The sequence below is a fragment of the Pituophis catenifer genome, unplaced genomic scaffold, assembly GCF_029215685.1.
Source record: "Pituophis catenifer annectens isolate HBS135680 unplaced genomic scaffold, rPitCat1.0.hap2 SCAF_1, whole genome shotgun sequence".
NCBI lineage: Eukaryota > Metazoa > Chordata > Lepidosauria > Squamata > Colubridae > Pituophis > Pituophis catenifer.
Window position 1 is genome coordinate 342,108,766 of NW_027256881.1, and position 14,569 is coordinate 342,123,334.

At 46.0% G+C, this 14,569-nt stretch overlaps 1 protein-coding gene across 1 annotated transcript in view; it reads left to right on the forward strand.

Annotated features, from left to right (window-relative positions):
• Positions 1-8,983: 8,983 nt before the first annotated feature.
• The window catches only part of GNA15 (G protein subunit alpha 15), a 33,688-nt gene continuing 28,102 nt past the window's right edge, over positions 8,984-14,569 (forward strand). The window contains exon 1 of the mRNA XM_070931877.1: positions 8,984-9,110. Within this exon, the coding sequence (XP_070787978.1) occupies positions 8,984-9,110 (127 nt within the window). The remainder of the gene's footprint in view (positions 9,111-14,569) is intronic.

The following is a 14,569-nucleotide window of genomic DNA, read 5'->3' on the forward strand; positions in this document are numbered from 1 at the left end:
TGAGTGGGGTGGGAATGGAGATTTTGCAGTATCCTTTCCCCTGGAGTGGGGTGGGAATGGAGATTTTGCAGTATCCTTCCCCCTGGAGTGGGGTGGGAATGGAGATCTTGCAATATCCTTCCCCTGCCACGCCCACCAAGCCACGCCCACAGAACTGGTAGGGAAAAAAAATTGGATTTCACCCCTGGTCAAAAGCCCCTCTCCGCAGCTGAAGAGATAGCCAGCATCTTCTCGAAGAAGCCTTCGGGTGAATGCAAATTTGGAAAGATATTTCTTCTTGATGCCAACAAGAAGCCGGGCTGGAAGTTACGCGTTTAATCCCCACGTGGGCCGCTGGTCTCCTTCTCTAGGACTGTTTATAAAGAGAATGTTTAGAGAACTTGGCATTCTTGATGGACAACAGCGAAGCGGAGCACGGAGCACGGAAGACCACCAAGGAAACCAGGATCTGCAATTTATCACAAACGCCTAGGTTCCCGAAAGCCAGCCCCAGCTCTGGCCTCCCACATCTTTATCTGAGGGAAGGCAGGAATCCTTTGAATTACGCTGCGTTCCAATATTTGAGGGGGCTGCCCCAAAGAAGAGGGGGTCAACCTATTTTTCCAAAGCACCTGAAGGCAGGACAAGAAGCAACGGGTGGAAACTAACCAAGGAGAGAAGCAACCTAGAACTAAAGGAGAAATTTCCTGACGGTGAGAACAATTAACCAGTGGAACTGCTTGCCACCAGAAGTTGTGAATGCTCCATCACTGGAGGTTTTTGAGAAGAGATTGGACAACTATTTGTCTGAAATGGGATAAGGTCTCCTGCTCGAGCAGGGGGTTGGACTAGAAGACCTCCAAGGTCTCTTCGAACTCTATTATTCTATGTTCTATACCTGGTGAAATTCAAATTTTTTTACTACCGGTTCTGTGGGCGTGGCTTGGTGGGCATGGTGTGGCTTGGTGGGTGTGACAGGGGAAGGATACTGCAAAATCTCCATTCCCACCCCACTCCAGGGGGAAAGATATTGCAAAATCTCCATTCCCACCCCACTCCAGAGGAAGGATACTGCAAAATCTCCATTCCCACCCCACTCAAGGGGGAAGGATATTGCAAAATCTCCATTCCCACCCCACTAGAGGGGGAAGGATATTGCAATATCTCCATTCCCACCCCACTCCAGAAGAAGGATACTGCAAAATCTCCATTCCCACCCCACTCCAGAAGAAGGATATTGCAAAATCTCCATTCCCACCCCACTCCAGGGGGAAGGATATTGCAAAATCTCCATTCCCACCCCACTCCAGGGGGAAGGATATTGCAAAATCTCCATTCCCACCCCACTCAAGGGGGAAGGATATTGCAAAATCTCCATTCCCACCCCACTCTGGGGCCAGCCAGAGGTGGTATTTGCCGGTTCTCTGAACTACTCAAAATTTCTGCTACCACTTCTCCAGAACCTGTTAGAACCTGCTGGATTTCACCCCTGCTTTTGACTCCTTTTCTTTCCTGGCTGTGGAGGATGGTCGACTGTCATTTTTGTTCTCTACGGTGGAATTCCTTGCGTGGTGGCTAAAGAGTTTTAGCTTCTTTCAGATCTAAGTTGCCTGGAAAACAGCAGCAATCTAGGGGTAAAATCCAGCACGTTCTGACAGGTTCTAGAGAACCGGTAGTGGAAATTTTGAGTAGTTTGAAGAATCGGCAAATACCACTTCTGGCTGGCCCCAGATTTTTTTATTTTTTTTTAAATTTGATTTATATGCCGCCCTTCTCCAGAGACTCAGGGCGGCTTACAATGCGCTAAGCAATAGCCTTCATCCTTTTTGTATATTTATACAAAGTCAGCTTATTGCCCCCACAAACTGGGTCCTCAATTTACCTACCTTAGAAAGGATGGAAGGCTGAGTCAACCTTGAGCGTTGGCGAGATTCGAACCTGCAGTAATTGCAGGCATCTGGTCTTAATAACCAGCTTAATAACAGGGTGCCTTAGACCACTGTACTACCAAGGCTCTATTGGGGTGGGAATGGAGATTTTGCAATATCCTTCCCCCAGGAGTGGGGTGGGAATGGAGATTTTGCAATATCCTTCCCCCAGGAGTGGGGTGAAAATGGAGATTTTGCAGTATCCTTCCCCCAGGAGTGGGGTGGGAATGGAGATTTTGCAGTATCTTTCCCCCAGGAGTGGGGTGGGAATGGAGATTTTGCAGTATCCTTCCGCCAGGAGTGGGGTGGGAATGGAGATTTTGCAGTATCCTTCCCCTGCCACACCCACCGAGCCACACCATGCCCACCAAGCCACGCCCACAGAACCGGTAGTAAAAAATTTTGAATTTCACCACTGCAGCAATCCAAAATACTTCTCCATAGCTGTTGAAAAAACGGACAGGGTGAATTTGAATGTCAGCTTGAACTTGGCTTGTTTAAAGCTAGAGGCCCCTGGCTTTTCCCAGATGTAGACACGATGGCACAAAGATTGGGTATCAGCCTGATCCTTGCAAGACGTAAGGGATCTTCTGAATATTGCACTTTGAAGATAGGTCTTCATCGGGTTTGCGCTCAAGGTATTTCAAGGGTACCTGTTTCTGTACATCAGGGTTTCTCGGCTTTGGCAAACTTTAAGAAAGGTGGATTTCCCGATTCCTGGAGGAAGGATATTGCAAAATCTCCATTCCCACCCCACTCTGGGGCCAGCCAGAGGTGGTCTTTGCCAGTTCTCCGAACTGCTCAAAATTTCCGCTGCCGGTTCTCCAGAACCTGTCAGAACCTGCTGGATTTCACCCCTGCTTCTCTCCCTTTGTGATGGATCTCCATTTCAAGGGGATTTTCTGAATTTTTCTGACCTCTCCGGGTGCCCCCTCCTTCAATCCCGCCTTAATAAATCTCAGTCCTAGTTCAACTATAATGATGGCAGCCCTCCACTCCAAACTTCCCTCCTTTGTGCCTTTTATTCTTTTTCACCGGCAGGCATCTGTTGCCGGAATCTCAAACCTCCTGGAGAATCCTGGGGAAATTCAGGTGTTCGTGTCACCTTTATTTATTTATTTGCAGGAACTGGCGGAGAGAATGATCTTCCCAGACTTTTTGACAATGTGTTAATGCTACTGGGATATTTTTAACTCCCTGCTTTCCTTTTTTTCCTCTTCGTCTTTCTGCCTTCCGTCCTTCTCCACCACTCCTTCTCCTCTTTCTTCTCCCTTTCTTCTTCCTTCTTCCCTCTTCGATCCTTCTTCTCCTCAACTCCTCCTCCTTTCCATCCTTTGTCTCCTCCTCCTCTTCCTTCTCTCTTCCATCCTTTTTCTCTTCAACTCCATCTCCTCATTTTCCTTTCCATCCTTCCCTTCCTCTTTCTCCCTTCCTCCTTCTCCTCCACAATTCCTTCCATCCTTCTCCTCCTCCTCCTTTCCTTCTCTCTTCTTGTCCTCCTCCTTCTCTCTTCCATCCTTTTTCTCAACTCCTTCTCCTTTTCCTTTTCATCCTTCTCCCTTCCATCCTTCTCCACCACTCCTTCTCCTCCTTCTCCTCTTCCTTCTTTCTTCCCTCTTCCATCCTTCTTCTCCTCAACTCCTCGCTTCCATCCTTTTCCTCCTCCCTTTCTCTCTTCTATCCTTTTCCTCCTCAACTCCTTCTCCTTTTCCTTTCCATCCTTCCCTTCCTCCTTCTCCCTTCCTCTTTCTCCTCCACAATTCCTTTCATCCTTCTCCTCCTCCTCCTCTCTTCTTGTCCTCCTCCTCCCTTTCATCCTCCTCCACGATTCCTCCTCCTTCTCCCTTCCATCCTTCTTCTGCACAATTCCTTCTCCTTCTCCCTTTCATTCTCTCTTCCACCTTTCTCCCTTCCATTCTTCTTCTGCACAATTCCTTCTCCCTTCCATCCTTCTCCACAATTCCTCCTCCTCTTCCCTTCCATCCTTTTCCTGAACAATTCCTTCTCCTTCTCCCTTTCATCATTCTCTCTTCCACCTTTCTCCCTTCCATTCTTCTTCTGCACAATTCCTTCTCCCTTCCATCCTTCTCCACAATTCCTCCTCCTCCTCCCTTCCATCCTTTTCCTAAACAATTCCTTCTCCTTCTCCCTTTCATCATTCTCTCTTCCACCCTTCTCCTCCTCCTTCTCCCTTCCATCCCCCTCCTCCTCCCTTCCATCCTTCTCCATCACTCCTTCTCCTCTTCCTTCTCTCTTCCTTCTTCCCTCTTCCATCCTTCTTCTCCTCAACTCCTCGCTTCCATCTTTTTCCTCCTCCCTTTCTCTCTTCTATCCTTTTTCTCCTCAACTCCTTCTCCTTTTCCTTTCCATCCTTCCCTTCCTCCTTCTCCCTTCCTCTTTCTCCTCCACAATTCCTTCTCCCTCCCATCCTTCTCCACAATTCCTCCTCCTCCTCCCTTCCATCCTTTTCCTGAACAATTCCTTCTCCTTCTCCCTTTCATCCTTCTCCATGATTCCTCCTCCTTCTCCCTTCCATCCCCCTCCTCCTCCCTTCCATCCTTCTTCTCCACAATTCCTCCTCCTCCTCCCTACCTCCCTTTTCCTGCACAATTCCTTCTCCTTCTCCCTTTCATCATTCTCTCTTCCCCCTTCTTCTCCTCCTCCCTTCCATCCTTCTTCTCCACAATTCCTCCTCCTCCTCCCTTCCATCCTTTTCCTGCACAATTCCTTCTCCTTCTCCCTTTCATCATTCTCTCTTCCGCCCTTCTCCTCCTCCTCCCTTCCATCCTTCTTCTCCACAATTCCTTCTTCTCTCTTCCACCCTTCTCCCTTCCATCCTTCTACTCCACTTCTCCTTCTCCTTCCCCTTTCATCCTTCCCCTTCTCCACTTCCTCCCTCCCTTCCATCCTTCTCCACTTCTCCTTCTTCTCCTTCTCCTTCCCCTTTCATCCTTCCCCTTCTCCCCCTCCTCCCTCCCTCCCATCCTTCTCCTTTTTTTCCTTCCCTCTTTCGATTGGACAGACAGATTTTACGCAACCGCATCCGGAAAGTTTTGCAATTTGCCTTTCCTGCGATCTTGCAGCCTTGTCAGCCTTAGGATCTGGACTGTTGAGTGAACCTCCACAAGTTTGGGATTCCCACCGGGCAGCGGCGTCCAAAGGCCACCCCGCAAGGTAGTCCGCCCTCCCCGGGGGATGCTGCAGGTCGGGAAGAGCCCCCAATGCAGCCGGGCACAAGCCCGGAGAAGCGGCGGGCGGCGGGTGGGAGAAATGCGCAACTGAGCGCTGGAGGGTCCCCGAAAGCGAAAGGAGGAAGCAGGCGGGTTGGCTCAAGGTTTGGTTCTAAGTGGTGTTTTGTGTGAACTTCTCCTTGCTTCATAAACTGGTGTGTGTGTGTTTGTGTGTGTGTGATTGTAAATCTCCGCTGATTGGATGATCAAGCAGGATGGGGCCCCCTCCTCCTCCTCCTCCATTCTCTTCCTCCCTTCATTCTCCTCCTCCTCCTCCTTTCCCCTTCCTTCTCCTCTGTTAATAACCCCTTTGCCCTCCCGCCTCCTGCTTTTCCTCTCCTCCTCCCTTCATTCTCCTCCTCCTCCTTTAATTCCCCTCCTTCTCCTCTTTTAATTCCTTTCCCCTTCCCCTTCCTCCTCTTCCTCTCCTTCTCCCTTCATTTTTCTTCTCATTTAATCCTCTCCTCCTCTTCCTCCTCCATTCTCTTCCTCCCTCCATTCTCCTCCTCCTCCTCCTCCTTTCCCCTTCCTCCTCCTCTGTTAATAACCCCTTTGCCCTCCCACCTCCTGCTTTTCCTCTCCTCTTCCCTTCCTTCTCCTCTTTTAATCCCTTTCTCCTTCCTCTACTTTCTCTGCTTCTACCTTCATTCTCCTTTTCCGTTAATCCTCTCCTCCTCCTTCTTTTATCACTTTTCTTCTCTTCTTCCTCTCCTCCCTCACCTCTCTTAATTCTTCTCCTTCTCCTTTAATCTTCGTCCTTCCCATCCTCCTCTTCCCCTCCTTCTCCTTTTTTAATTCCTTTCCCCCTTCCTCCTCTTCCTCTCTTTCTCCCTTCATTTTTCTTCTCATTTAATCCTCTCCTCCTCCTCCTCGTCCATTCTCTTCCTCCCTTCATTCTCCTCCTCCTCTTTTCCCCTTCCTTCTCCTCTGTTAATAACCCTTGCCCTCCCACCTCCCACTTTTCCTCTCCTCCTCTCTTCATTCTCCTCCTCCTCCTTTAATTCTCCTCCTCCTCTTCCCTTCCTTCTCCTCTTCTAATTCCTTTCTCTTTCCTCCACTTTCTCTGCTTCTACCTTCATTCTCCTTTTCCTTTAATCCTCTCCTCCTCCTTCTTTTATCACTTTTCTTCTCTTCTTCCTCTCCTCCCTCCTCCTCTCTTAATTCTTCTCCTTCTCCTTTAATCTTCCTCCTTCCCCTCCTCCTCTTCCCCTCCTTCTCCTCTTTTAATCCTTTTCCCCCTTCCTCTTCTTCCTTCATTTTTCTTCTCATTTAATCCTCTTCTCCTCCTTTTATCACCCTTTTCTTCTCTTCCTCCTCTTCCTCTCCTTCCTCCTCCTCCTCTCTTAATTCTTCTCCTTTAATCTTCCTCCTTTCCCTCCTGCTCTTCCCTTCCTTCTCCTCTTTTTAATCCCTTTCCCCCTTCCACCTCTTCCTCTCCTCCATTCTCCTTCTCCTTTAATCCTCCTCCTGGCCCAAAGTTAAGCCCTGGCTGATTTTTTTGCGGGCTCAGAAATTAAGCGGGGATAAACCTGCATAATCCTGGGATGGGAGACCACCAGGAAATCCCAGGAAGGTTGATTAAACTAGGAAACAGAAAAAAAAACCCACATCATAAAAAGAACCACAAACCACTTTGGTGTTGCTGGATGGACCTGCCCACTTACACCATTGAGTCCAATAAAGAAGATTTTGCTTTGATGTGGAACGTAAAGAGGGGGCACCAGTTTTCATGGCGGGCATCTAGACCGACGGAAGCAACTTCAGGAAGAGAAGATAACTGAGATGATGTTCATGCCACAAATTCTTCTGAGATAGAAAATGTATTTATTTTGGAGTTCTGGGTGCAGATGACTTTGTTCCAAGATAACTCCCGATTAACTGGATGGAAAATTTGAAATCTATTTTAGCAATTTAAGAAGAGTTTGCACAAAATAGGGCCAATCTTTTTTTTGAAGAAATTGCTCACCTGGGCAATGGTCTTCCCTCCCTTGTCTAAAATCAAAGCAAAACAGCTTTACCCACCTGAAAAGGATGCCTGCAGGATTGTGGGTGGTCCATCACTGAAGGTTTCCAAAAATAGATTGGAGAACCCTTTGAATAGGATGGTATGAGGTTTTCTGCCTTGAGCTGTGGGTTGGACTAGAGGATCTCCGAGGTCCCTGCCAGCCCTATGATTTTATGTTTTTAAATTGCTCGTTTAGCTGATGACCTTATTTTACTCTCCTCGTCTGAGACATTAAGCAAGCTTTAAGACAGAAAAAGGAAATGAAACTTGGGGGGGTGGAATGAACTGTCAATTTTCATTCTGATTGTGTCACTTCTCTCTTTCAGCTGATAAACAGAAAAGGGAAAGAGGGAGGAAAAACTGGGTTCTCACAAAACCCCTGGATTATCAGGGTGAGCCTTGCTTAATCCCAAAAGCAGAGGAGAAGAAACTGGGATGGAGAATTAGAATGGAATGGAATATGAAATATGGAATATGGAATATGGAATATGGAATACGGAATACGGAATATGAAATATAGAACAGAATAGAATATGGAATAGATTAGATTAAATTAGAATAGAATAGAATAGAATAGAGAATAGAAAAGAATAGAAAAGAATAGAAAAGAATAGAAAAGAAAATAGAAAATAGAAAATAGAAAATAGAGAATAGAATAGAACAGAACAGAACAGAACAGAACAGAATAGAATATGGAATGGAATGGAATGTGGAATGTGGAATGTGGAATGTGGAAAATAGAATAGAATATAGAATATAGAATGTAGAATATAGAATATAGAATATAGAATATAGAATATAGAATATAGAATGGAATATGGAATATGGAATATGGAATATGGAATAGAATAGAATATGGAATATGGAATGTAGAATAGAATGGAATATGGAATAAAATAGAATAGGATAGAATAGAATATAATATGGAATATGGAATATGGAATATGGAATATGGAATATGGAATATAGAATAGAATAGAATAGAATAGAATAGAATAGAATAGAATAGAATAGAATAGAATAGAATAGAACAGAACAGAATAGAACAGAATCAGAGTTGGAAGGGACCTTGGAGGTCTTCTAGTCCAACCCCTTGCGTAGGCAGGAAACCCTACACCACTTCAGACAAATGGTTGTCCCAACATCTTCTTAAAAACCTCCAGTGATGAAGCACCCATGATTTCTGAAGGCAAGCCATACCACCGGTTAATCGTCCTCACTGTTAGGGAGTTTCTCTTTAATTCCAGGTTTCTTCTCTGCTTGATTAGTTTCCATCTGTTGTTTCTTGTCCTGCCCTCTGGTGCTTTGGAGAATAACCTGATCCCCTCTTTGTTGGGGCAGCTCCTCAAATACTGGAATTCTGCTGTCATGTCACCCCTAATTCATCTTTTCTCTAGACTGGCCAAACGCAAATCCTGCCACCGTTATTCATTTGTTTTAGTCTCCGTGCTTTTAATCACCTTACTTGCTCTTCTCCGCACTTTTTCCAAAGAAGTTTCAACATCTTTATTTTTTGTAGTGTGGTGACCAAACTTGGTTGCAGTTATTCCAGGTGTGGCCTTTACGAAGGATGTCAAGTAACTTCCCACGAATGCTGGAGGGTGGAACTAGCCCAGCCCACATTGTTGGCATCGGTGGGGTTTCCTCCGCCAAATTTTTGTCTCATGCTGAAATTTGATCTCCAGATAGTTTTCTGCCGGACGCCACTTCCCAGAGATCGATGCTCATCCGCTCAGGCCACGCCTCGGTGGAAGGAATCAGCCACCACTCCTGTTTCAAATCCTGATTTTGTGGGTCCCCTCTCTGATTTTGGAAAAACCTGGAGCGGTTTGGGAAGCACCATGGTCTGGTGCCTGTGCTTTATGTCCGAGGACGAGAAAAATGCCATGGTGATCGATAAAGAAATCAGCCGGCTGCTTCAAGAGCAGAAGAAACGAGACCGATGGGAGTTAAAGTTACTACTGTTGGGTGAGTAGATAACTACTCGTGTTTCCCCGAAAATAAGACCCTGTCTTATATTTTTTTTGAACCCCGAAATAAGCTCTTGGCCTTATTTTCGGGGAGGTCTTATTGTTTTGGGGCGCGTGGAGCAAGACGGGGCTTCTCTTGCCGTCTTACTTGATTTCCAGCTCTGCGTTTAAATATTTTCAGGGAGGGTTTATTTTCAGGGGGGAGGCTCATTGTAGCGCACGCGCTCAAAAGCCCGATTGGGCTTATTATCAAGGGATGTCTTATTTTCAGGGAGCCCTTGACTTATAACAGTCCATTTAGCGACCGTTTGAAATTACAGCGGCCCTGGGGAAAAAAATGACCATGACCGTTTTTCATACTTACGACCGTTGCAACATCCCCGTGGTCGCATGATCAAAATTCAGACACTTGGCAACTGACTCGTGTTTATGACCACTGCAGTGTCCCGGCCAGTGGTGGGATTCAAGTAATTTAACAACCGGTTCTCTGCCCTAATGATTTCTTCCAACAACCAGTTTGCCAAACTGTTCAGAAAGCTAACAACCGGTTCTCTCGAAGTGGTGCGAACTGGCTGAATCCCATCGCTGGTCCCGGCCCAGGGTGACGGGATCCTCTTTTGCGACCTTCTGACAAGTAAAGTCAAGGGGGAAACTAGATCCGCTTAACAACCATGTGATTAACTTAACAGCTGCGGTGATTCGCTTAACAACGGTGACAAGAAGGGTCGATGAATGGGGAGACATGTGCTTAACGACAGTCTCGCCTAGCAACAGAAAATTTGGGCTCAGTTGTGGTCATATAGTCGAGGACTGCTGGTATGTGGTATTATGGGCTACATAGTCAGAGGTATGAGTAGCTTAAGAACCATGGTGGTGCAATAGTTAGAATGCAGTACTACAGGCTATTTCTGCTGACTGCTGGCTACCAGCGGTTCGGTAGTTTGATCCTGACCGGCTCAAGGTTAACTCAGCCTTCCATCCTTCCGATGTCATTGTTCAGTTTTTTTTGTAATGCAGCAAAATGAGAGCTGAAAACTGGTTTTGGAATTAAAAAAAAAAACCTGGCTTATGCTTTCCACCTTTTCATTCTCTCTCTCTCTCTCTCTCTTTCTCTTTCTCTCTCCCTCTCCCTCTCCCTCTCTTTCATTCTCTTTCGTTTCTTTTCCCCTCTCATTCTCTCTTTCATTCTCTCTTGTTTCTTTTCCTCTCTCATTCTCTCTTTCATTCTTTCTTGTTTCTTTTCCTCTCTCATTCTCTCTCTTGTTTCTTTTCCTCTTTCATTCTCTCTCTTTTTCATTCTCTCTTGTTTCTTTTCCTCTCTCATTCTCTCTCTTTCATTCTCTTGTTTCTTTTCCTTTCTTTTTCTCTCGTTTCTTTTCCTCTCTTATTCTCTCTCTCTCTCATTCTCTCCCCCTCTCTCATTTTTTCATTCACTCTCTTGTTACTTTTCCCCTCTCATTCTCTCTCCCTCTTTCATTCTTTTATTCACTCTCTTGTTTCTTTTCTTCTCCCATTCTCCCCCCTCCCTTTTAATAGCAATAGCACTTAGACTTATATACTGCTTCACAGTGCTTTACAGCCCTCTCAAAACAGTTCACAGAGTCAGCCTATTGCCCCCAACAATCTGGGTCCTTGTTTTACCGACCTCAGAAGGATGGGAGGCTGAGTCAACCTTGAGCCTGGTGAGATTTGAACTGTCAAATTGCAGGCAGCCGGCAGGCAGCAGAAGTAGCCTTCCAAGGTCGGTAAAATGAGGACCCAGATTGTTGGGGGCATTAAGCTGACTCTGTAAACCGCTTACAGAGGGCAGCAAAGCACTGTGAAGCGATATATAAGTCTAAGTGCTATCGCTATTAGAGCACAGGCGGAATAATTTAATTTCCTTTTATCTCTTCTGCAGTGTTATCTATCAGAGTCTATGGGTAATGGTTTCCTGTATTGTTCATGAAGTCTTTACAGGTAGTCCTTGACTTATGACCATAATTGAGCCTGGCAATTACAGTGAGAAAACATAACAGTTGTGAAGTGAGTGATCTTTACAAAAAATTTTGCAGGGATTGCTAAACAAATCCATTGTTATCTGTGGAATCGGGTTGTAGCTTTTTGGAGGGCTCTGTCGTAACTTGCTAAGTGGTTGCTAAGCGATTGTTTGTAAATCGAGGACTACCTGTATAATAGAAGGAAGAAAAGTGATTGGCAGGCCTCTTCTAATTTTTCCAAACTCTCTTTTTTGGGGCAATTCTCCTCCAACTATCCAAAACATAAAAACCTGAAGCAAAATTACTAAATTTGGCCAAGGAAATGTTAGCATTAATTTTAGCAATTAAGCAAATAGTCACTTAACCACAATATGGTCAAAAAAGGCAAGATGGCGGCCACAACGCCATGAGGAAACTTCCACTTATTTTTAATGCCGAACATTAAAGCAGACAAACTATTGTTTTTCCTCCCAATCTGTACAAAAAAAAAAAAAAACCCACTAAAAAAAAAATCCAAAACTTCATCTGTTCGATTCTGGTGTGGTATTATTTGTTTAAAAGCATAAACACGCCTGTAAAACGGAGTGTTTATGCAATTTATTGGAGGCTGTTTTCAGGATTAACGCTTGTTATGAGAAATGTCAAGGGTGTGTGCCAAAATCCAACAAATTCTTACTGCCGCAGTTGCAAATATTATTGTTAACCCCACGCCTGTTTTTAATGGATTCATGGAGATCAAACCGGCTGAATGAGAAGTTTTGCTATCACCTGCCACTGAGATGCTTTTGGGAAGGAGACTACAACCAAGCCAGCTTCCGATAGCTGAAGTGAGATGTTGGTTAGTTAGAGCAGCGGTCACCAACTGGTGCAGTGGTCCACGAGAAAATTTTGGTGGTCCGCAGAAAAAATATTTGCATTTTTTTTATATTGCACTAAATCAGGGGTCCTCAAACTACGGCCCCTGGGCCAGATACGTGCAATGAACGTTTGTGTTGCTGCAGAGATTCTCCCCCTTTGGGGTCTTTTTGTGCGGGTCAAAGGGGGGCAGAAATTCCGACTTGGGGTCTGCTTCAGCCTCCTGGCGTGGGGCTTTGGGCGAAGGCTGGAGGGAAGCGCCGCTGGTGGCGAAGAGCCGGAGGGACTTGTTCCAGTGGGACTACATCATGGTGTGGAACTGGCTGACCATCTCAGCCGTCTGAGCCTCCAGGCGCCGGTACCTGCCTTGCACTCCCGCAGGTCTTCCCTCTGCTTGGAAAGCCTATGCTCCTAGTCCTCAGTGAGGTGCTTCTGCTGAGCCTCCTTCTCGGTCAGATCCAATTTGAACTGAGCCAGCTGTTTTGCCAACTCTTTCTCTCTCTTTTTTTTTATAATACTTTATTGATTTTAAAAAATTTTTTAAAAAGAAAACATCAAATCTCCATTAACATCTGAGGTGTTGTGCGGTTACATATTTACATTATGTACTCTTTCTCATGGTGGCTGCTTAGCTCCAACAACTGCTTCCTGTTGGGGCCCTAAGGAGCCCAGGCAGGGAGGGGAGGGGTGAATAGAGGCTAGCATGGCGCCTCTCGACGTGAGTGACATTGAGTTGGCCACGCCCACCCAGTCACATGATCACCTAGCCACGCCCACCCAGCCGGTCATTAGGCAGATCATATTAGTGGTCCTCAGGATTTAAAATTATGAATTTAGTGGTCCCTGAGGTCCGAAAGGTTGGGGACCCCTGAGTTAGAGAACGGCACAGATTTCCACTTTGGGTTTGGAAGTGACCTTGATTAAAAGTGGGGCTCAATTGAACGCTCATGATACTGGGACAGTATAGCTACCAGCCTTGGAAAGTGGACTTCTAAGCTGCATATCTACTGATCATGGAGAAGATGCGTCTAAATCAGCGTTTCTCGACTGAATTTCCTAGCCAGCATAGCTTGGCTGGGGAATTCTGGGAGTTGAAGTCCACTCCCTCAATGTGGGAATGCTTCAAGGCAGCGGTGGGTTGCTACTGGTTTGCCCCGGATCGGGCCAACTGATAGCGGTGGCGGCGGGAGGCTCCGCCCAACCGGACGCTTCTGTGCATGCACCTACGAGCGAACTGGTGGCGACGGGTTTTGAAACCTGCCCCTGCTTCAAGGTGTTGTTAAGGTTGATAAATACAGTGGCAGCCCTGAAGATCCCAAATTAAAGATGCCTGTTACTTTGAAACCCTGACATACTGGTTTAGATGCTGGCAGGAGAATTCTAGGAGTCGAAGTCCAGAAATCTGGCTGAGGAATTTTGGGAGTCCATGCACCTTAATGATGCTAAGGTTGAGAGACATGGTCCCGGGGAATTCTGAGAGTCGGAAGTCCACGCACCGGAAGTGGGTTTCAGCAGGTTCTGTTGTGGCTCCGTTATCTGAGCCTGTGTCATCGGCAGGAGAGGACTCCGAGAGTGAAGAAGAGGAATTGGCAAGGCCTCCCTCTCCAGGACCCTCCTCTCTGGCAATGCCTTCGGTGTCCGCCGAAGGGCAAGAGATAAGGCTGGGGCCAAGCACGTCCACGCAGCCACAGATGGACAGTGATGAGGGTAATGAGTCTTGGCTGGATCCACGCCAGCGTCGCAGAGATAAGCGCGCGCAACAGAAGAAAAGGCGTGCCCGAGATTAGGCTGAGTCACTGGACCACACCCCACAGGATATAAAAGGGAGCGTGGTGGCCAGTCAAACCTTGTGATGAACAAATCTGAAAGCTTCCACGCCATTCTGCATTGCCGAACTTTTGCTATAAGACTTAGCTGGATTATCTCTGGACTTGATTAACTCCGTAATTATTGAGCTGTTTCTTTTGATGTATCAGAAATAGGGAGAAGTTATCTCTCCTCTTCATAAATAATAAACTCTTGGCAGGCAGCCACTAGGTTGTTGCCAAGTTCCGTTATCTTAAAGAAAAGAATTTTGCCGGCTGGTTTGGTTTTTAACTCTTGAACGTAGTCCACGCAGCTTGTTAAGGTTGAGAAGCTAAGGTTAAGGTTAAGTTAAGTTAAGTAAAGTTAAGGTTTAGATGCTGGGTGAAGAATTCTGGGAGCTGGAGACCACCAACCTGACTGAGCAATTCTGGGAGTTGAAGTCCACGCATCTTAAAATGGATAAGGTTGAGAAATACTGTTCTAGAGAAATACTTCCCTGTTCTTTTATTCACTCCTTTTCAACTGAAGCGACCAGCAAATTTCTCCCTGTAAACCATGAACTTTGCCATTGAGCCACTAACTTCTTCCTTCCTCCAAAGACTGAATTTGGTCTCTTGTGTTGATCCGTGCGCTCATAAGTTCTTTCTTATCACCTCCAGCCTAATGGTTATAAGAGGGTTGGTTGTAAGATAGGCAGCTCCATCAATATTTTAAATGAAATTAAATCAATCAATCAATCATTGCTGGGGTTGGCGATTTAATGCCTTTGAGCGCCTGGTACCATCAAAGGAAACCCTTGCAAAATTGTCAAACTGAA